Below are 22,840 nucleotides of genomic sequence, written 5' to 3' on the forward strand. Positions count from 1 at the left end.
TCAACACATATTTTTGATAAAAATTAAAACTAATTTAAAAAAAAAAAATAGTATTTCAATAAAATTGCTAATTTTTGATTTATTTATTTATTTTTGGTTATGAAAGTGTTGACAAGTTGCATCCAACTTTTACATGGGAATCTCAAAGAATCTACATCTTCATTCACTGACTCAAAAGCAACAAGTATGCTAACTGCTGCTTTTCCAGATGTCTGGATCTAAACATCCTCTTCCTTTATCAATCCAGAGCTGATCCAGACGGAGATGCATCACCTGCGGACGTTACGGATTATGTCTGATGTGTACAGCAAGGGCCTGCTGACAGATCTCCAGCTGGAGGCCCAGATGGTGGAGAAGATGTTTCCTATGCTGGAAGATCTCCTGGAGTTCCATTCGTTCTTCTTCGGCGCTCTGCTAGAGAGGAAGAAGGAAGGCAAGCTGGAAGGGACAGATGGATTCATAATCAACAGGATAGGAGATGTGCTGGTCAGCCTGGTAAGAACGTTTGATTATATATTAATACGTTTCTGTGTTTGAATTTAAGGACTTTTTTGTTTATTTGTGTACTTGTGTGTACTATGTTGGGTTTTGACCGGTTTTGAAGCACCTCACTATACTACACTATACTGTATTATACCATTCTTTGCTTTGCTTTGATAATTTGATATACAGGTGCTGGTCATATAATTAGAATATCATCAAAAAGTTGATTTATTTCACTAATTCCATTCAAAAAGTGAAACTTGTATATTATATTCATTCATTACACACAGACTGATATATTTCAAATGTTTATTTCTTTTAATTTTAATGATTAGAGCTTACAGCTCATGAAAGTCAAAAATCAGTATCTCAAAATATTAGAATATTACTTAAGACCAATACAAAGAAAGGATTTTTAGAAATCTTGGCCAACTGAAAAGTATGAAAATGAAAAGTATGAGCATGTACAGCACTCAATACATAGTTGGGGCTCCTTTTGCCTGAATTACTGCAGCAATGCGGCGTGGCATGGAGTCGATCAGTCTGTGGCACTGCTCAGGTGTTATGAGAGCCCAGGTTGCTCTGATAGTGGCCTTCAGCTCATCTGCATTGTTGGGTCTGGTGTCTCTTATCTTCCTCTTGACAATACACCATAGATTCTCTATGGGGTTCAGGTCAGGCGAGTTTGCTGGCCAATCAAGCACAGTAACACTATGGTCATTGAACCAGCTTTTGGTACCTTTGGCAGTGTGTGCAGGTGCCAAGTCCTGCTGGAAAATGAAATCAGCATCTCCATAAAGCTTGTCAACAGAAGGAAGCATGAAGTGCTCTAAAATCTCCTGGTAGATGGCTGCGTTGACTGTGGACTTCAGAAAACACAGTGGACCAACACCAGCAGATGACATGGCAGCCCAAATCATCACAGACTGTGGAAACTTAACACTGGACGTCAAGCAACATGGATTCTGTGCCTCTCCATTCTTCCTTCAGACTCTGGGACCTTGATTTCCAAATGAAATGTAAAATTTACTTTCATCTGAAAAGAGGACTTTGGACCACTGAGCAACAGTCCAGTTCTTTTTCTCCACAGCCCAGTTAAGATGCTTCTGACGTTGTCTCTGGTTCAGAAGTGGCTTGGTAGCCCTTTTCCTGAAGGCGTCTGGCGTGGTGACTCTTGATGCACTGACTCCAGCTTCAGTTCTCTCCTTGTGAAGCTCTCCCAAGTGTTTGAATCGGCTTTGCTTGACTGTATTCTCAAGCTTGCGCTCATCCCTGTTGCTTGTGCACCTTTTCCTACCCAAATTCTTCCTTCCAGTCAACTTTGCATTTTAATATGCTTTGATACAGCACTCTGTAAACAGCCACACCTTTCAGTAATGGCCTTCTGTGACTTACCCTCTTTGTGGAGGGTGTCAATGTTCGTCTTCTGGATCATTGCCAAGTCAGCAGTCTTCCCCATTATTGTGGTTTCAAAGAACAAGAGATACCCAGAATTTATACTGTAGGGATGGTCATTTATTCAAACTCAAATGTAAATATTCTAATATTTTGAGATACTGATTTTTGACTTTCATGAGCTGTAAGCTCTAATCATCAATTAAAAGAAATAAACATTTGAAATATATCAGTCTGTGTGTAATGAATGAATATAATATACAAGTTTCACTTTTTGAATGGAATTAGTGAAATAAATCAACGTTTTGATGATATTATAATTATATGACCAGCACCTGTACTGTACTCCTCTGCATTACAGTGTTATGTTATACTATGTTATACTAAATGGTAAAAAAATTAAAATTAAATAAATGTCCAAAATGTTATATTGAAGTTTACTTAAACATACTTTTTAACATTTCAGTTACTTGCTGTCTTAAAAGTAAAAGTTGTACAATATTTACATCATGCAGTCATATGTTCATTGTACTTCAGTTTACTTACTAATGGGGTTGAAACTCCAAAAACTGGAAAATTGGTAGAAATTATAGATGTTATTATGGCAAGTTTAATGGATGAAAATAAAAATGTTGTAGCAATGACAGAAAAATATCTTCATAGATTCATTTATTATTTTACAGCATTTCTCAAGCTGGAGTTTGTAAATTGATAAAAAAATTAAACAAAATAAATCCTAAAAAATGCAAAGTAATAATTATAAATATTACAGTAAGTACTTAATACATTAAAAAATCATTTTAAAATAAGTATTTTAACATTTTTTTTAAATGTCATTAAATATTATGTCATGTGACCATTAACCAACATCAAAGAACTGTGAATGTGCAAATGTGTTGTTAAATTATTAAAATATTAATTTATTAATCTCAGATGATACTTGAAGTACATATTTTAGGCCTTAGGGGTTTGGTTGATTAAAGAAGTTTGGGAATACATAAGTACAGTAATGTTACTAAGTTTGCTATACTACATTACTTGTGGGTGGTAATGTTGCATTATATTATGTTAAATTATATCTTATTAGCATACAATATATCAGTTTGACATGCATATGTGAACTTGAATTATACAGAAGATTCATTGTTCATATCCAAGCTCCTGTTTTGAATTATGCCACATGATGTGCTTCAGTTCTCAGACTTCAATGCAGAAAGCATGAAGAAAATCTATGGCAGATTTTGCAGTCGGCACAGTGAAGCAGTGAACTTCTACAAGGAGCTGCATGCCAGAGACAAACACTTCCAGGCATTCATCAGGGTAAATGCCTCACTTCATTATGTTGGTCATTCTTCCCACTAAATGCATGAAGATACTTAATGATCCTCAATGTGCTCTTGTTTCAGAAAAAAATGAGCAGCAGTGTTGTCCGGCGTCTGGGCATCCCAGAGTGCATATTACTGGTGACTCAGCGGATAACAAAGTACCCAGTGCTTTTACAGAGAATCCTGCAGCACACCAAAGGTGAGATTTACAGTAGCTGTCAGGGGTTCTAGCGTCTTCTGCTGACCACAAAGCGATTTGGTATTAAATCTTATTTTTAAAGAAATCAATCAGTCAATTCTTAGCAATAGTCTTTGGGCTAAATGGTTACTCTAGCAGAAAATTTATATTTTGTGGGAGCTCTAATTCACTTTGTTACCCAGTGTCATTTCTTCTCTCATTCCCAATAATTTTTCAATAAATAGACAAAAAAATTATATAGTAAAGTAATTAAAAAAAAACATATATATATATATATATATATATATATATATATATATATATATATATATATATATATATATATATATATATATATATATATATATATATATATATATATATATATATATATATATATACACACACACACACACACACACACACACATATACACACACATATATATATATATATATATATATATATATATATATATATATATATATATATATATATATATATATATATATATATATATATATATATAAATTTTGGAAAGAAAATAATTTTATTTAGTAAGGATGCATTAAATTGTTCAAAATTGACTGTGAAGACATTTATAATGTTACAAAAGATTTCAGATTAAAAATGTTTTTACAGAATGTTTCTTGGGGTGCTTTCACACCTGCCTCATTTAGTTCGGTTGAATCGTACTAGAGTTCGTTTTCCCTCTTGGTGCGGTTCGTTTGGGCAGGTGAGAATGCAGCGGTGCGCACTAAGCGGACCAAGCAAGCGTGCCGAGACCCAGCTGAAGAGGTGGTCTCGGTCCGCTTCCAAACGAACTCTGGTACGGTTCGTTTAAGGTGTGAATATGAACCGGCATTGATCCGATCCAATGGCAGAAAGCACGCTCAGAAAACACACAGCTCGCGCATATAGTGCTGTTGTTTGCATTTCAATCGCTTAAATCACTCGTTTTCAAAACGCATGCAAATTATGAGTTTTCGTGACCATAGCGCCCACAGCAACATGACATGAGCGCACTAAATAGGCTAAAGCTTGCTGCAAAGCCCCGGCAAAAGTTACAATGAATGTGTCTGGGGAAAATAGTAAGGAGATATTTGAATTATTTATTAATAAACTAGTGTTTTGTGAGTCAGTGTCACAAAGATGAAGTTAAAAATCCTGACTCGCCATCTCCTCATTGGACACGCCTTTAGAAAGAAATGCATCTTTACGGATTATAATGAAAGAGTTTTTGTTTTGGATATGCTTTATTTCGTTTTGTAGAAATTCAAAGCTTTCTATAGATATATTCATCATGTCTGTAAGGAAAACATTTTCATTTTTGACGGGAAGCGCATCCAATTAGTTTTCTTTATTTTAGAAAGGCACGTTTTCTTGATATTGTGAGTGCACACAAATAAAAATATACCCTAGTACAGTTCCGAACGATGTATTATTATTACCTTTTATGAACAACAATTACGGCGTATTTGTATGATGTTCTTAAGCGCGCTTCAGCTTCCGCACAAACGATTGGATATGCGCCTAGCGCACATTTATCTATGTAAATGTTTAAACTAACATTTTGACATGCTTTGAGTATTTCATGTCTATAGATTTTATTTTTGGCAAGTCGTAATTACAACATTGTATGACATTGTCTCATATATGATGCTCATAAGTTTCTTCATATTGCGTTTTTATCTCATGACAGCAAATCAGTAAAATAATAAAAATTGCACTACGAAAGATCTCCATGATTAGCCTGTTTTTGCACTTCCTGTTTTTCCCTGCTTGAGAATTTCTGTCCAATGAACGGATGACCTTAGCACACGTGTGGTTGTGTTTACAATTTCTGGTTCACTTACAAAAAGGGCAGTGTGAAAGCGAACCGCACCAAACAAACAAAAAAAAACATTCTATTTGGTCCGGACCAAAGCAAGTGAACTATCGGACTTTCCTGGTGTGAATACACCCTTGAGCACTATATCAGCATATTAGAGTGGAGTTATAGCTGCTGTAAATTCAACTTTGGTCACAGGAATAAATTACATTTTAAAAGAAATATTTACATTTTAAATTGCATTTTTTATTTTTTTACTATTTTATTTTTACTATTAAGTCATAAGATTAAAATACAAATTTCCATCAAAGGTACACACAAAACATTGCTCACGTCAACAAAAACAGTTTTCCATTGTTATTTGTGCTTTGAATATTTTAATGTTAAAAAACTAGCAAAAAAAAAACTATCTTTCTCAATAGTGTAAATTTTTCAAAAGAAAATGCTTATTTTTTGCTGGTACTATTCTGTATGATAGATTGAGACATCACTGGCCACTTTCGAAGGTCGTGAACTCCTCCGATTTTGTTTGTTCTCAGTGCCATTTACAAATACACAGAGATGATGAGATAACAAAACAAGACAAAAATGAGACAAACAGACACTATAAAATTTGACTTGAGCCAGAGACGCTGGCAAAAAGCAAAGTCAAGCCTCAGTTCTCCAAAGCGACTCGCCTGTCAGTGTTTAAATAGCGCTCCAATATTGCACTCTCAGTAAACACGCTTGTCTTACGGATGGGCCCAGTGCCGCACACACACCAGACACAGCGTGTAAACATTCCACATTTACCACAAATCGCTTCCAACTGTTGCACAGCCAGTCTGAAAGGCTTTTTGGTCACGTTCCCAACAAAGAGATTTTAAAGTGAATTAGAGCGTCAAGTATAACAAATACCCTTTCAGGGACAATTTGAGAAGGAGCTTATAGCTCTCAAGAGGATTTTATCCTGCCACTCTAATACTATAATGAAACCAAATGGACTGGTTTATTGTTTATAGGAATTTATTACAATTCAATTTCATATGAACCTGTGTGTGTGTGTTTGTGCAGAGAGCGAGAATGATTTTGAGGACTTGACGCAGGCGCTACAGCTGGTGAAAGATATAATTGCTTCAGTGGATAGTAAAGTGAATGAGCATGAGAAGAAGAAAAGGTTGAAAGAGATCTACGGCCGTACGGACAGCAAATCCATCACGCGCATGAAGAACGGTCAGATGTTCGCCCGAGAGGATCTGCTGCGCAGCCGCAAGCTTCTCCATGATGGTCCTCTGCAGCTGAAGAACAATGCCGGGCGACTGAAGGGTAAAACTCTCTAATGCTGTTACTGTAAATCTTGATAGTCAGTCGTCATCTTTTCAATAGTGTATACAGAAGAAAACTGTCCACTTCTTACAACTTTTATATGTGGGTGATTCTTCCATTTCCAAAAAATGAAACGTCTTCAAACTGCTATCTGTGTTAAAGATGGCATGTACTGATCTGTTGAGATTACTGAGAGTGTGTGTTGGTAATAAGGTGTTAATGTAATGACATTTTCAGTTTCTGAGAGAAAAGTTGAATAAATCATTCAATTAGCGTTTATAAATAAAAAATAAGATCAGATCATTTAAAAAGTAATTAAAGCAACAAAGTAGTTGTTTATTTTATTTCAACATCTCAAGGAACAAAATCACCCATGTAAACCTTGTTTTATTTTATATTTTAACCTTTTATTTTTTTAACCTTTTCAATTTTTTATTTAATTAAATTTTTATTTATTATCACCAAGTCGTACAATTAAAATACAACTTTCTTATCAAAGGTATATATAAAATATTGCATATTTCCACATAAATAGTATTAATAAGATTGTGGCTCTTTATTATTTGTAACATTATGGTTCTAAATGTAAAAATGTAATATTTTGTAATATTTACTGTAATATTTACTTTTTTTTTATTTTTTATCCTTAGATGTCCACTCACTTCTTCTTTCTGATGTCTTTGTGTTCCTCCAAGAAAAAGACCAGAAATATGTTTTTGCATCTCTGGTGAGTGATTGGATTTTGTGCTCTCTTCTTTACTAGATAGTAGGTTTAAAACCTCATTTACTTTATTAATACACATAATGATTAATCAGTTTTGACATGTCAGACTGAAGACATTCAGATATAACTTCTCATTTAAAAAATGCATTGGTATACAGTATGTTGAAAATTGCTGTTGAAGTACTATTCATTCTTAATTCATGTTAACTGATGTAGTTCACTAATGTTAACAAATGAAACCTTATTGTAAAATGTTGACCATATTTTTCAATAATGCACTTTTGTCATGTTTCTTCACGGCTTTCTTCATTTATTCTTCATTCATGTTTTTACAAAGCTTTTTCTTTGAAATCTAGGACATTTCTTGTTCATCATCCACGGTTACTTTGAATTAGTTTCATCATGAACTTTCTAAATAGACCTATGTTTTGCATCTGGAGAAACAAACGTGTTTAATTTGACCTAATGTCTGAGGAAATAGTGTGTGTATTGTAAAATGTTGCCATATGGTGGTATATTAAGTTTAATACTTTGGTTTAGAGATGACTGAATAAACTGACACATTTTACGCTACAGCGTTGATGTTTTCTCTCCTCCTCCGTTTCCCATCTCTCTCTCTTTCTCTCTCTGCATATTCTTTCGGCTTCACTCCGCCCTCCTCATTCTGTGTCTTCCTCTTCTCATCAACAGGACCAGCGAGCCACCGTTATCTCCCTGCAGAAGCTGATCGTGCGGGAGGTGGCCCACGAGGAGCGCGGCCTCTTCCTCATCACCGCCGGCACCGCAAAGCCCGAGATGGTGGAGGTTCACGCCAGTTCCCGAGAGGAGCGCAACACCTGGATGCAGCTCATTCAGGACGCCATGCACTCAATGTGAGTACCAGATATTCACTTCCTTACCTCTACATCGTGGACATTCTCTGCAAATGAATGAAGAAATAGCTAAAGCTGAAAACAAGATATTTGAGAAGCAAAATTTGCATGAGATGGTAATGGACTTTATTTTTTTTTACTCTAATGCGAATTATTTTTCTTGTGCCAAGCATAAATGTAATGGTTCATTAACAAACTGTTTTCTCATTTAAAGGATGAACCTCGTGTGTGTGTGTGTGTGTGTGTGTATATATATATATATATATATATATATATATATATATATATATATATATATATATATATATAATATAGCATTTTTCTTCATTTTAAAATTATTTAAAAATGACTAAATAAATATTTAATTATTAAATTAAAAAAATAAATGTATAAAGTGAAATGTTTATTTTTTTTTGTGTGTGTGTTCACAGAGAAAAAGATGATGATGAGGGGATCCCGAGTGAAACGGAGGAAGACAGGAAGCTACTTGAAACAAAAACAAAAGAAATGAGAGGTGAACAGCTTTCTTTCAGTTGGTTTAGGTCTTTGCCCTTTTTCAGTTTGTCCATGTATAATTGTTTTGCAATTATTGCAATTGCAATTATCTAAAATAATAATGAATGAATGAATACAATGACATGAATGAATACAAATATATAAAAAAAAATAAGTTATCAAAATTGTTTGTTTTTATTTATATATATATATATATGTGTATATATGTATGTATGTATGTGTATATATGTATGTATGTGTGTGTATATATGTGTGTGTGTGTGTGTGTGTGTGTGTATGTATATATATATATATATATAAAATGGAAGTAGAAGTTAAAGCCATATTAAATAGTAACTCTGGAGACTGTTTGACATTAAAATGAACTGATTCAGAAGAGTTTATGAATCACTCATGAAGTACTTTATATTGCATACAGTTAGCAAAGACAATGCATAATTTTTATCCGTTGTTAATCTTTCTCTTATTTTACTCATCACATTCAAATGAGCCTTTGAGTTAATTAAACCTAAAAATGAAAAGGTTTTTAGTTTAATAAAAATGCAGATGTTTAAGACCCTAATTATGATAAAAATCTGTAAATAACAAGACCTCCTGTGTGTCTTAGACATGCTCCAGAGGAAAGATGAACAGATCGTATCACTCTTGCTGGAGAAGATGAAGCTTTTCCGTGAAATGTGCGGTTCGTCCGACGACACGGCTTCGGCGGTCAAAATGCTCTTTAGGGCCAACAACGAGGACGTCCCCAAGGGGGAACCCATCATGATGGACGCTCTCAGAGAGGGTAAGAAATGCCACCAGGGTCTTCAGCTGCTCCCCACCTGTTGTCTGGAAGCTGATGTGTTATTTATGAGTTATTTGTGTTTGGTGGCAGCTGTGGCAACATCTCATTTCCAGCTCTAATGTTCTTCCAGGACTAGTAACTCACTTAATGTAATGCGGTTAGTGATGTGTGTGTGTGTGTGTTTGTGTGGCAGTGGAGATGTTGCAGACGCTGGTGAACAGCAGTCTGGGAGGGGCGGTGGGACAGCAGGTGGCCTGCGCTCCGGGGAATATGGGACCCGTGTGTCTGCCACGTAGAGCCGAGACCTTCGGAGGGTTTGACAGCCACCAGATGAACATCTGCAAACGTGAGACATTTCATATCCTTCATGTGTCTATTCAGGCAGTATAGCTATATAGTATACAGTATAAATCTTCTGTATGTTAAACACAGTTACTGATTCGATCCTACTCACAGTCATTGTGTTTGTATGTGTGTAGATGGTGACAAAGAGGAAGCTGAAGATCTTCGGAGGACGGAATCTGACAGTGTACTGAAGAAGGTAGGAAGCCTATAAGAATTTAGCTTTAGTCCAAGCTAACACAATATTAACAAGTCAGTATTCAAATTTATGTTAGTTATTCTGAACGTATAAATATAAATCCTGAATATTTAGTTGAGTAGTTGTTTCAGTATATATTCAGTTATACACAAAAGTTTGGGGCCAAGATTTTTTTTTTATTTGAAAGAAATTTAATACATTTATTTAGCAAGCACACATTAACTTAATAAAAAGTGACAATGAAGATATTGAAGAATCATTTTTTAAATGATATTCTTTTGAAGTTTATGTTCATCAAATAATCCAAAAATACCGTATTGTCCCGAATATAAGACGACCCTGATTATAAGACGACCCCCCCTTTTTCCAGATGTACATTTTGGAAAAAGGCTTTTTGAAAACCAAATCTAGTGTTTGTTTTTTTTCTCTCTCTGTAAAACACATTTTTTCTTAAATTATTTTCAAATTGCATATTTTTCCTATTTTAATTTTTGTTTTGAAAGTATGGTAAATACTGGTAAAATGTACCAACAATGACATTGAAAAATATACACTTTTTGATATACCATAAAAATAACAGGTAGCCCATCTGAATTATATAACATTTAGGCTATCAATCTCATAGTAGCCTACCAAAATTTTATTAACAGTAGAAGTGAAATCATATTGTAGTCTTCAAATCTGGGTACGGTCTTATGTTTTAAAATCACTTACAGAGGAAGTTTGTTCCCATCAGGCTAACATGACAGTCACGACATGCAGCTGTAAGCTTTTCTTTTTCTTTTATTTTCACTGGCGATCTTCTAACATTATTACAACACACATTACATTACATATTTCATGGCACACTTGTTTTATGCGTTTTTGGCGCCACCTATTGTTGTGGGTGTGTTACTGACATGTCAAAGTCTAGACCCCGAATATAAGACGACCGCGTTTTTTCAGATGTATTTCCAAGAAAAAAACATCGTCTTATATTCGGGTCAATACGGTAATAATAAATAATAATTAAATAATATTATATACTGTTATTTAAAGTTCCCCTATTAAGGGTTATGAAAGGTTCATATTTTGGTTTTGGGAGTCCCCAACAGCAGGTTGACATGCATGCAAGGTCAAAAAACACTTTCATTTTCTTATAATATGCATTTATTTTACCGTATTTGCTCAAGAACTCCCAAATGATTTCGCTCAACGATTCTATGCATGAAATCTGCGGTGATCTGTGGGGATTGGTCCGATTGGTTGATTTCATTTAAAGTAGTGTTTGTGAGTACTGTGCTGCTTTGTGTACAACCGTTACTAGGGAAAAAGCTATTTTTACCAAAGCGGCATCTAGTGGCAAAGAATGAATTAGCATTTTCATTCAGATCAACGGGAAAATTAAGTTTTCCCAGGTCTGCGCGCACAACAAGTGGGCTGGCAATATGCTAATGTTTCATGTTGACGTCAACATGAACCTGCTTGGGATTCGTTTTCAAAACGACTCGTTTCAATGATTCAGAGTTGACTCTTTCTTTTGAGAGACAATAACTTTATACACGGTGCACTTTCAGATTTAAAACTCTGCAGGATGTTTTCATTCACTTAGAGCTGTGTTACACACTGCATGAAAGGTCATTTAATAAAATCCATAATAGGGGCACTTTAAATATATAATATATATAATATATATACTGTTTTCAGTATAAAAAATGTTTCCTTAGTGCCAAATTTTCATATTATAATGATTTTTGAAGGATCATGTGACACTGAAGACTGGAGTAATGATGCTGAAAATTCAGCTTTTCTTCACGGGAATAAATGACATAGTACAATATATTTACAAATATATAACTTTTAATAGAAAAGTTACTTTAAATTATAATAATATTTCATATTGCTGTTATTACTTTATTTTTGATCAAATAAATGTATGTTAATTAGATATAAGCATAGGATGCTTTAAAAAAAAAAAATTCAAATTTTTTCCGACCCCAACTTTTGAATGGCAGTGTTTATTTATTTATATATATATATATATATATATATATATATATAAATTTGAATATCTCACTGAAGTCTCACTATGTAAGCTGTTGAGTCTGAACATTGAGTCTGAGGCATTTTCTGTTTTAATGGATTCATATAAATCACATAAATGAAGAACTAATCTAAATATTAATCGGGTATATTAATTTTAATATTCTCCAACTTTAGTAGGATTGTTGCTTATCTATTTTTAAGTTGATGCAACTGAAAGCTTGCTGGTTTTAAATTCATTGTTGCACATACAGCGGGTAAAATAAGTATTGAACACGTCACCATTTTTCTCATTAAATATATTTCTAAAGGTGCTGTTGACATGAAATTTTCACCAGATGTCGGTAACAACCCAAGTAATCCATACATACAAAGGAAACAATACAAATAAGTTCAGAAATTAAGTTCTGTGTAATAAAATGGAATGACCCAGGGGAAAAGTATTGAACACGCTTACTGAAATTTATTTAATACTTTGTACAAAAGCCTTTGTTGGTATTGACCACTTCAAGACACCTCCTGTATGGAGAAACTAGTCGTAAGCATTGCTCAGGTGTGATTTTGGCCCATTCTTCCACACAAACAGTCTTCAAATTTTGAAGGTTCTGTGGGCCTCTTCTATGAACTCTGATCTTTAGTTCTTTACATAAATTTTCTATTGGATTCAAGTGAGGTGTTTGGCTGGCCATTCTAGCAGCTTTACGTTCTTTCCCTGAAACCAATTGAGTTTCCTTGGCTGTGTGTTTGGGATCATTGTCTCGCTGAAATGCCCACTCTCATTTCTTCATCATCATCATTGATCTTCATCATCCTGGTAGATGGTAGCAGATTTTTATCAAGAATGTCTCGGTACATTTTTCCATTCTTCCTTCCTTCAATTATATGAATTTTTCCAGTGCTACACCATGATGTTTTGGGGTGATGTACAGTGCCATTTGACCTCCAAACATGGTATGTATTATGGCATCCAAAGAGTACACTTTTTTTGTCTAATCTGACCAGACTATATTCTCCCAGTATTTCACAGCCTTGTCTAAGTGTTGTGCAGCAAACTTTAAACAAGCTTCAACATGCTTTTTCTTCAGCAATAGAGCCTTGCGTGGTGAGCGTGCATACAGGCCACGGCGGTTGAGTGAATTACTTATTGTTTTCTCTGAAACAATTATGCATGCTAATTCCAGGTCTTTCTGAAGCTCTCCACAAGTGGCTCTTGGCTCTTGGACAACTCTTCTGATAATTCCTCTGTCAGAAATCTTGCAAGGAGCACCTGGTTGTGGCCGGTTTATGGTGAAATGATGTTCTTTCCACTTCTGGACAATGGCCCCAACAGTGCTCACAGGAACATTCAGAAGTATAGAAATCCTTCTGTAACCAATGCCGTCAGTATGTTTTGCAACAATAATGTTGTGAAGGTCTTGAGAAAGCTCTTTGCTTTTACCCATCATGAAATGTTTCTTGTGTGACATGTTGGTAATGAGACACCTTTTTATAGGCCATCAGTTGGGACTGGACCAGCTAATATTAATTTCCACTGACAAGTGGCAGGATTGCTTTCTAATTACCAATAAATTTAAGCTGGCGTCTTGGCTTTCCATGCCTTTTTGCACCTCCCTTCTTCATGTGTTCAATACCCTGTGTCATTCCACTTCATTACACACAACTTAGTTTCTGAACTTATTTGTTTTGCTTTCTTTGTATGTATGGATTACTTGGATTGTTACAGACATTGAAAATTTCATGTCAACAGCACCTTTAGAAATGTATTTACTGAGAAAAATGGTGACATGTTCAATTTTACCCGCTGTATTCAAAGACTATAGAATACCCTTAAAGGGACTTTGACACGTTCTGCTACAATTTTGTTTACACAACATCTACACTGTAAAAAAAAAGTTGAGCCAACTTAAAATTTTAAGGCAACCAGCTTCAGCAGATTTTTGAGTTTTCTCAACTTGTCGTTTTAAGTTTATACAACAAAAATTTGAGAATCTCCCACAAAAATAAGTTGAGCAAACTCAAAAATCTGCTGAAGCTGGTTGCCTTAATTTTAAGTTGGCTCAACTTTTTTTTTTTTTTTTTTTTTTTACAGTGTAGGTGAAATCGGCACTCTTAAAAATAGTGTGATTTTTATTTTTCTTAAATATTCATTTCTAAAGACTGCTGTGCTTCTGTTCTAAATAAAAGTCGCACAATGACTATAAATGCTTGTTTTTCCAGTGCATGTCAGCATGTATTTATTCAAATGTTTTAAAACAACATTAAAGCAATTCATCCCAATAAACAGGCCCAAACTGAGTCACACTGCCCTCCAGTGTCATGTAGTGTTTATTACACACACCCCCACATGTGCTGTTATAATATCCTGTCAGGTTTTGTAGCTAATGGGAGTCATTAGTGCAGCGAGGGCTCGGTGGAGGGTGGGAAATGAATAAGTGTCCATTAGGAGCGCCCAGCATCGGCTGACTCTGTAATGTGCTTAATGAGCAGTGGTGTGCTGGGCTCAGGCCTGCACTCTGCCTGGTGCTGGGCTGATTAAACACTCTCAGCTGGGCTCAGTAAAGCTGCAGTCTCTGCTTGTCTGCTCCACAGGGAGGAAACGCCAACCTGCTGCTCCTGCTGAAGAGAAACAGCGAGGTAAGACAAGAGAGCATGCTTCTTTTAGAGTTCAGGGTGTTATCCTTCAGTGCTCTTTGGGGCTGTGGATGATGCTTTTAGCTTGCGGAACTGGGAAAGAATCAAAGTGTACTTGGGTAACATGTAACTGATGTAAGACAACTGCTACAACTGTTCTGTAAAACATTTTGAACATGATTCCTTAAATAAGTGTTAGATATAATCAATTGTATGCATTTTGTGGTGACCAGTATGTACATTTAATTTAATTTCATGACTTTTTGCTAGCTTTTTTGAGATTGAGACAAATGACTGTCTTTCTTGATGGCTTGTGTTTCCTGACAGCAGATCCTGACTAGTGTCACTCACCTTCATGACCTCCTGAGCTCACTTCAGGTGTGTTTCACAGTCGATATTATACTGTATGCGCTGATGTTCCAAACAAGAAATAGAATAAACTAAATATAAAAGAATGAATCTGAACTGACATATTAAAATACAAAAAAAAAAAAAAAATTTAAATGCAGTAAAAACTGTATTTGTTAAATGTTATTACAATTTAAAAGAACCATTTTAATAATTTTAAAATGTAATTTATTCCTGTTTATAAATATATATATATACTATACTATATATATCCTGTTTATAAATATATATATATATATATATATATATATATATATATATATATATATAGTAAATATATTTATTAATTTTGCATCATTACTCCAGTCTTCAGTGTCACACGATCCTTCAGAAATCATTCTAATATGCTGATTTGCTGCTCAAGAAACATTTCTTATTATAATTAATGTTGAAGACGTGTACTGTATAATATTAAAACAAAGTTAAAAAGAAGAGCATTTATATGAAATTGCTTTTTTGTAACATCTTGGATCTTTACTGTCACTTTTGATCTTTCGTTTCATTTTTTTCAAAAATCGTGTGTGTGCTGTGAATATATTACATATAATGTAATGAATAAATGTATTGTGTAGTTAGAACCTTTTTACTTTTTAATGCATTCTCAATATTATAGATATTCTTAATATTGTAAATATACTATTTCAGCATAAGCACATATATATTTTATATATGTATGAATGTATGTAACTGAATAAATAGTTATAAATATTGACATATAGATGTAAATTCTGAATATATAATTGTAGATCTGAATATATATATTTGTAAATCAAAGTATATAAATTCTAATTTTGAAATATTGCATAATGCAGTATGACTGCAATAAATAATGCAGAATTAAACAGGAAAATAATACAATATTACTGTGTGTGTGTGTGTACACCTGGGATTTCTCACGTTATGGGGACCAAATGTCCCCACAAGGATATTAATACCAGTAAATTTTGACCTTGTGGGGACATTTTTTAGGTCCCCATGAGGAAAAAAGCTTGTAAGTCATACAGAATGAAGTTTTTTGAAAATCTAAAAATGTAGAAAGTTTCCTGTGAGGGGTAGGTTTAGGTGTAGCGTGATTAGAAAACACAGTTTATCCAATATAAAAACCATTACGCCTATGGAATGTCCCCATAAAACATGGAAACTCAACGTGCGTGTTTCCTGCTCCTCATACTATATATGTGTACATACAATGTCTTGTTCTAAATGGTTAATATATGTATTTTGTTTACAGGCCATAGTGCTGCAGCAGGACACTTTTATCGAGGACCAGCGTCAGGCCCTGAGCGAGCGCGCCCCATCCCGCTCCTCCTCTCGTCCCCCCTCGCTGGTGGAGCAGGAGAAACAGCGCAGCTTGGAGCGGCACCGACAGGACGCCACCGCTCTGCAGCGCCAGCAGGCTGCCCACGCCGAAGAGAAGCGGCGCAAGGAAAAGGAGTGGGATGTGAAGGAGCAGGAGCTGACGGACCGCGAGGTGCAGCTACACGTGAAGGAGGAGGAGATGCGCAGGAGGAACAAGGAGCTGGAGGAGGTGCAGCAGGAGCTGCAGGGAAGGAAAGAGAATTATCAGAGGGATCTAGAGAGACTGAGGGACGCTCAGAGGAGGCTGGAGAGGGAAAGGGAGCAGCTGCAGAGGGAGGTGGAGAGAGTGGAGCACCTCCGCGAGGTGGAGGTGAGTCTTCAACTGCACATTCAAGCAGGTTATTTGCCTCCATATTTTCTGTGCATTGCTTATTACTGTAACTCATTCACAATATTAATTCACTCAGAATAGAGAGCTGAAGGCTATCATTTTCTTTATGCAGTATTTTATTGAAAATTCTTCTTTCTTTGGCATTGAGAGCATTCAAACACATCAGAAATAGTTTGAGACAGGCAAATTTCTCAAATGACTGTGTATGACTGAATAAAATGGGATGAATTAAGTAATGTCTAGTTTTAAACTTGACTTAAAATGACCCATTGACAGATGTTTGACTTCTGAAATAGCATCTTGTTCACATTTTATTGTAAGATGATAACTTTCATGCTAGAAAATATCACAAATTAGATATGCAGAATACATTGGTACTGTATCAGTTATTGGACATTAGAGGTTTTTTTTTTTTTACTTTAAAAACAGATAATAGCACTGGTAAACATTTAGCAAAGTTTTAAAATAAATATCCATTTTTCATATCATGCATTTTGATGCTAAGAAATAATTAATATATAATCATATATGTGACCCTGGACCACAAAACCAGTCTTGTCGCTGGGGTATATTTGTAGCAATAGCCAAAAATACATTGTTTGGGTCAAAAGTATTGATTTTTATTTTATGCCAAAAATCATTAGGATATTAAGTAAAGATCATATTCCATGAATATATTTTGTAAATTTACTACTGTAAATATATCAAAACGTTGTTTTTGATTAGTAATATGCATTGATAAGAATTCATTTGGACAACTTTAAAGGCGATTTTCTCAATATTTAGATTTTTTTTTGCACCCTCAGATTCCAGATTTTCAAATAGTTGTATCTCAGCCAAATATTGTCCAATCCTAACACATCATACATCAATGGAAAACCTATTTGTTCAGCTTTCAGATGATGTATAACTCTCAATTTTGAAAAAATTTACACTTAAGACTGGTTTTGTGGTTCAGGGTCACATATATATATATATATATATATATATATATATATATATATATATAAATATAAATTAAATATAAATTATAATGGGGAAAATATACTACAGTTCAAACGTATGAGACCTTAAGGATTTCTAATGTTTTTGAAAATTCTCTTATGTTCAGCAAGGCTGCATTTTTGATCAAAAATACAGTAAAAACTGTAAAATTGTGAAATATTATCACAATTTAAAATAACTGTTTTCTATTTTAATATAACTTAATGTTATTTTTTTGTGATGCCTTCCTGCATTTTCAGCATTCAGTCTTATTACTCCAGTCTTCAGTGTCACATGATCCTTCAGAAAACATTCTAATATGCTGATATGATGATCAAGAAACATTTTTTGTGGAAACCGTGGTATATTTAAAAAAAAAAATCTTTGTTAAATAGAAAATAAAAGTATTAATTTGAAATGGACATTCATGAAAAATGTTTTGTAAAATATTTTTAAAAATGTTAGAGAAAAATGAAAGAAAAAAAAGTCACAGTAACCCTTTTGATCAGTTTATTGCCTCCTTGCTGATTAAAACAATTAATTCCTTCAAAAAAATATTAAAAACATATATTTTATTTATACATATTAGTTTATTTAGTCAAAATAGTAAAGAATAGTATTATTGGCTTACTATATCAATATGTGCCAGAATTTAAAAATTCCGTAAATCTGCTTGTCAAATAATAGTTTTGAATGTTATTATATAATATATTATAATTAATGACAGGTTCAAAACTTAAAGAACACAAATTTGTATTACACATTAACATGAATTTTTTTTCATTTCTTCCACAGGCTCGGCTTCAGCGCACGCCCTCCAGCACATCAGAAGACTCTCTGAAGCTTCAGAGCAGCAGCTCCATCGAGCGAGAGATCTGGGAGGGCGAGTTATCGTCCAGCCCCAAGAAGAACTCTCTCTCCAGGATGGACTCCAAACAGAAGGGCCGCAGCCTCTTCTCTCTGGGTGGCAAAACTCAGAGCGTAGAAGGACAAAACCAGATGCCCACACGACTGCTTCAGCTGGCTTCATCCAAGGAGAAGAAGGACAAAAAGAAGAAGAAGAGCAAGAGCCAGCCTCCTCAGGATGCAGGTGAACACCGTGAACTCACACACACACACACATACTAATTCAGTAGAGATAATGATAAAGAATTGATTCAATTAGCCTGCAAACCACAACCGCCGTATCCGTTCTGACTGGAATTGGTAACAAGTTCTCTGTCGCAGAACGTCTCACATTTCCAGAAGGAAGGGGTTTGCATTTGAAGGTCTTAATAGGATTTCTGATCCGAGTTGTGTGTTATATATCAATCTCAGGTGTTTGTTACACTGAGAAAGATGTCTGTATTTACTGTGGTTCAGTGTAGATGAATTTTCTCCTCAAATCTTGCTATTTTTTTGTCTCCAGCATCACATCTGCTGCCCCTGACAGAGCCTTCAATGGACGGAGAGATCTTCTTCTGCTGATTTACCCATCATCCCTTCTGTCCACATCATTCCCTCTCATGGACTCTCTATCAAATAATGTAGGAAGTCACCCAAAATGCCCTCTTCAAATTTTGTCAATCTTTCTGCAATATAATAAATCTCTCAAAACATGTCCAGGTCGCTCGCATTACACTCCAAAATCAAAAGAAAAATGGAAATTACATTTTGCCTAATCCAAATCAATACTATTTTAGAATTGTTTTTATTTTTTGTGACATTATTTTAATAACAATTTAGCCCCCAAATTCTCATTATCGCAATGTATAAATAGTATTAATATATTATTTCAATTGTAAAGTATTTATATACTACGGTAAATGTTTTTCTGCTTTTAAATAGTGTTTTATTAATGGGAACATGTGTGTGTATATATATATATATATATATATATATATATATATATATATATATATATATATATATATATATATATATATATATATATATATATATATATATATATATATATATATTAGTGCGGTCAACGATTAATCGCATCCAAAATAAAAGTTTTTGTTCACATAATATGTGTGTGTACTGTGTGTATTTATTATGTTTATATAAATACACACACATACAGTATATATTTTGAAAATATTTACATGTATATACATTTATGTATTTATATTCTTATATATAAATATATTTAATATATAAACATAACATATTTTTCTTAAATATATACATGCATGTGTTTGTATTTATATACATAAAAATATACACAGTATACACACACATTATGTAAACAAAAACTTTTATTTTGGATGCGATTTAATCATTTGACAGCACTTACATATCTTATATCTTCCCATTATGCATCATGATTTTCCCAGACAACATATCGCTACACAATACAATCTTATCTTTGCACTTGCTTTTAAATGCTTATCAGACAAATCCCATCTTTGAATACTTGTTGAAATGTTCATTGTATATACATTTCAATTACTGCACTCATTTACAAATGAACTGTGCCACCAAAAACTTTCAAAATACAAAACTGGGGGTTGTTGCTCCCCCTATTGGCCAACTTTCTTTAGGCTGAAAAATCATTTCGGCTTATTGCGCACAAGAAAGACAATTGAAAATTTAATCACGGTTTTAACATTTAAACAGATTCAGGAAGAGAGGTGGTTTTCCGTTTCCCCCATGTTTTCTATTTTAGCTTCTCGAAGGAGTGCCGTCTTTGAAATGCCACCGAGCACTTTAACACCATTCACACGTTACCCTTGCCCTGAAAATGACAATCAATTTTTCATCAGCATTCCAAAGATAAAGCCCTAAGGACAGTTTTTGGGGGCCATTGTATAACATACCATGGCATTTCATGCTAGTTTGAGATTCTCTAATCCTCCTGTGTTGAATTCTTCATGACTTTAGCAGGACGGATGAGCTGTAAATACTGTATGAACTGTAGACCCCTGAGGGATATTTAAAGCAACCTGCTGGACAGGGAAAAGAGATAAACATCCACACAGGATAGTGTACCTCACCTATGCATCCACTCTTATGGATCAAAAGCACCATATCATATCTAAATATCAATAATAATACAATTATCACCCTGTTTTTGCACTCAAAGTGTCCACCTATTTCATCACGCATGAATATTCACCTCGCAATCCTACAGGATTTTGTTCAGCTAGACGTTCTGTTGGCGTTATTTTGTTAGGAGTTATTTGTTGTTCGATGAGAGTTTTCATTTGAATTTTTGAAAGCAGTGCATGCTCTTAAAGTCCCATTTGTGCAGGTTTGCGTTGCAGTTTTCACCTGCGCTGACTTGATTCCACCATGAGGGGGCAGCAGAGAAGCGCGTTATAATTGAAGGCTCCTCTGTGGATTTACATAACCTCTCAGTGATGTCAGAGGAGACACAGTGACGCAGTGCAGGAATTATTTCTTCACATTTCTTCACAAAGGGAATCATTGGTTCGTCATTTAAGGAAAACTGTGCCTATGGCCTTACAGAACTGTCTGCGACACTCGTCCTCAGGAACAAACGGGAAACTCAATCTAGGCGGTATATTGTTGCCGTCTCTCATGCATAAATGTAAACTTAAGTTGCTTAGCCTTAAAGAAATGATGGAGTGCACTAAAATATTACCCAGCATTTTCTCAGGAGTATAGGTTCATATTTTCATCTTTGTTTTGAAAGTAAGGTTTCATTTGTACATTGAGATACATACGTTTTCTTGCTTAAAAAAGGAAGAATTAATATTATGTAAATATTTTGTGTAACATGTTTAAATGTAAAATTCTGAAAATGTTGTTTAATTTGTCATCAATTTTGTAAAATGTGTTTTGTGAGACATAAGGCTTTATTTATCAGTGATCCCCTTGTGTAAGAAGACGATATTTCCTCACATTAAAAGCAGTTGCAATTTTTATTTTGGCTTGTATTGTGTTTTTCTCTCTCTCTCTCTCTCTTGTTTTTATTCTGTCCATTGAACTGCAGGTTGTTGTATGTTTCATTCAAATTCACTGGACAAACAGATCAAGGTTACCTTTTCCTTTTAAAAAGATTAAAGCATTTATTTAAGAAATTGCCACTTTTAAAAGAATCACGTATAAGTAGAACCTTTGATCAGTCGTCTTCATGCAGTCTGTAATATGACACCACTATAACCTCAAACTGATGGACAGAGATTAGATACCAGGTGGGTCATTTCTACTTTCCATGTCCCTCGGCATCACGTCTTAATATACTGGAAAAAATATTAAACTCCATTTCAAAGTTCTTAACAATTAAGAGGACACGGGGATGAATTAAGGGTTTGAGCAGGTGTTGCCATTTTTGCCAAATTCTGACCAATTTATTGAGACAAGTCAAAGCGTTACATGTCAGGGAAACATAATACAAATACAAAACCACACACAAGGAAAACGCTATTTATTTTAATGAATTTTATAGAAAAACCACGTGAATAAAGACTGACAGTCATTGTTTAATGTTCAGAAATTATTATTTCAAGAAATGTGAAGCATTTTGACTCGTTCATGTTGGTCATCCCAAGCATGTGCAATGTGTTCATTGTCAAACTCCAAAATCTGATTATTTTTAACTCTTAAAAGTCATTATTTTATTTGAAAAAGTAAATTTTATTTACAAAATATTTTAGTTTGTCTTATATATATATATATATACATATATATATATATATATATATATACATACATATATATATATATATATATATACACATACATACATACATAAATATATACATACATATATATATATATATATATACATGCATATGTATATATATATATATATATATATATATATATAATTAATTAGATCAGACAACATTTTAAACTCATGTAGGTGCCCCTCAGATTTTACAATGTACAGTACTCCACCTATGGGACAAAAAACATATATAGGCTTACTGTAATTATGAAACAAAGCGACATATTTGTACTAGACAAGTATGAAATGACTGGATAAATATATATATATATATATATATATATATATATATATATATATATATATATATATACTCGAACCCCATGTGGTTTTACACAAATTGAGAAACTGATACTGGTTGTTCCCTTGCTGTCTGTGCAGGGTCAGATAGCTCTCGGATTTCACCAACAATATCTTAATTTGTGTTCTGAAGATGAAAGAAGGTCTTACGGGTTTTGAACGACATGAGG

At 34.2% G+C, this 22,840-nt stretch overlaps 1 protein-coding gene across 7 annotated transcripts in view; it reads left to right on the forward strand.

Annotated features, from left to right (window-relative positions):
• Positions 1-21,564, forward strand: part of LOC131543530 (A-kinase anchor protein 13) — a 76,852-nt gene extending 55,288 nt beyond the window's left edge. For 5 of the 7 annotated variants that reach the window (XM_058780922.1, XM_058780921.1, XM_058780925.1 and 2 more), the window contains 15 exons: positions 248-495; positions 3,073-3,198; positions 3,285-3,402; positions 6,266-6,517; positions 7,168-7,244; positions 7,932-8,113; positions 8,545-8,627; positions 9,237-9,413; positions 9,607-9,759; positions 9,893-9,954; positions 14,566-14,610; positions 14,935-14,985; positions 16,247-16,684; positions 18,485-18,779; positions 19,098-19,538. In XM_058780922.1, the coding sequence (XP_058636905.1) occupies positions 248-495; positions 3,073-3,198; positions 3,285-3,402; positions 6,266-6,517; positions 7,168-7,244; positions 7,932-8,113; positions 8,545-8,627; positions 9,237-9,413; positions 9,607-9,759; positions 9,893-9,954; positions 14,566-14,610; positions 14,935-14,985; positions 16,247-16,684; positions 18,485-18,779; positions 19,098-19,156 (2,366 nt within the window). In that variant the 3' untranslated portion in view covers positions 19,157-19,538. Of the gene's footprint in view, positions 1-247; positions 496-3,072; positions 3,199-3,284; positions 3,403-6,265; positions 6,518-7,167; positions 7,245-7,931; positions 8,114-8,544; positions 8,628-9,236; positions 9,414-9,606; positions 9,760-9,892; positions 9,955-14,565; positions 14,611-14,934; positions 14,986-16,246; positions 16,685-18,484; positions 18,780-19,097; positions 19,539-20,927 lie in introns of those variants that run through there. The other 2 variants (XR_009271929.1, XM_058780923.1) reach the window with 2 other exon arrangements.
• Positions 21,565-22,840: the final 1,276 nt, after the last annotated feature.

The sequence above is a fragment of the Onychostoma macrolepis genome, chromosome 07 (genome assembly GCF_012432095.1).
Source record: "Onychostoma macrolepis isolate SWU-2019 chromosome 07, ASM1243209v1, whole genome shotgun sequence".
Lineage (NCBI taxonomy): Eukaryota > Metazoa > Chordata > Actinopteri > Cypriniformes > Cyprinidae > Onychostoma > Onychostoma macrolepis.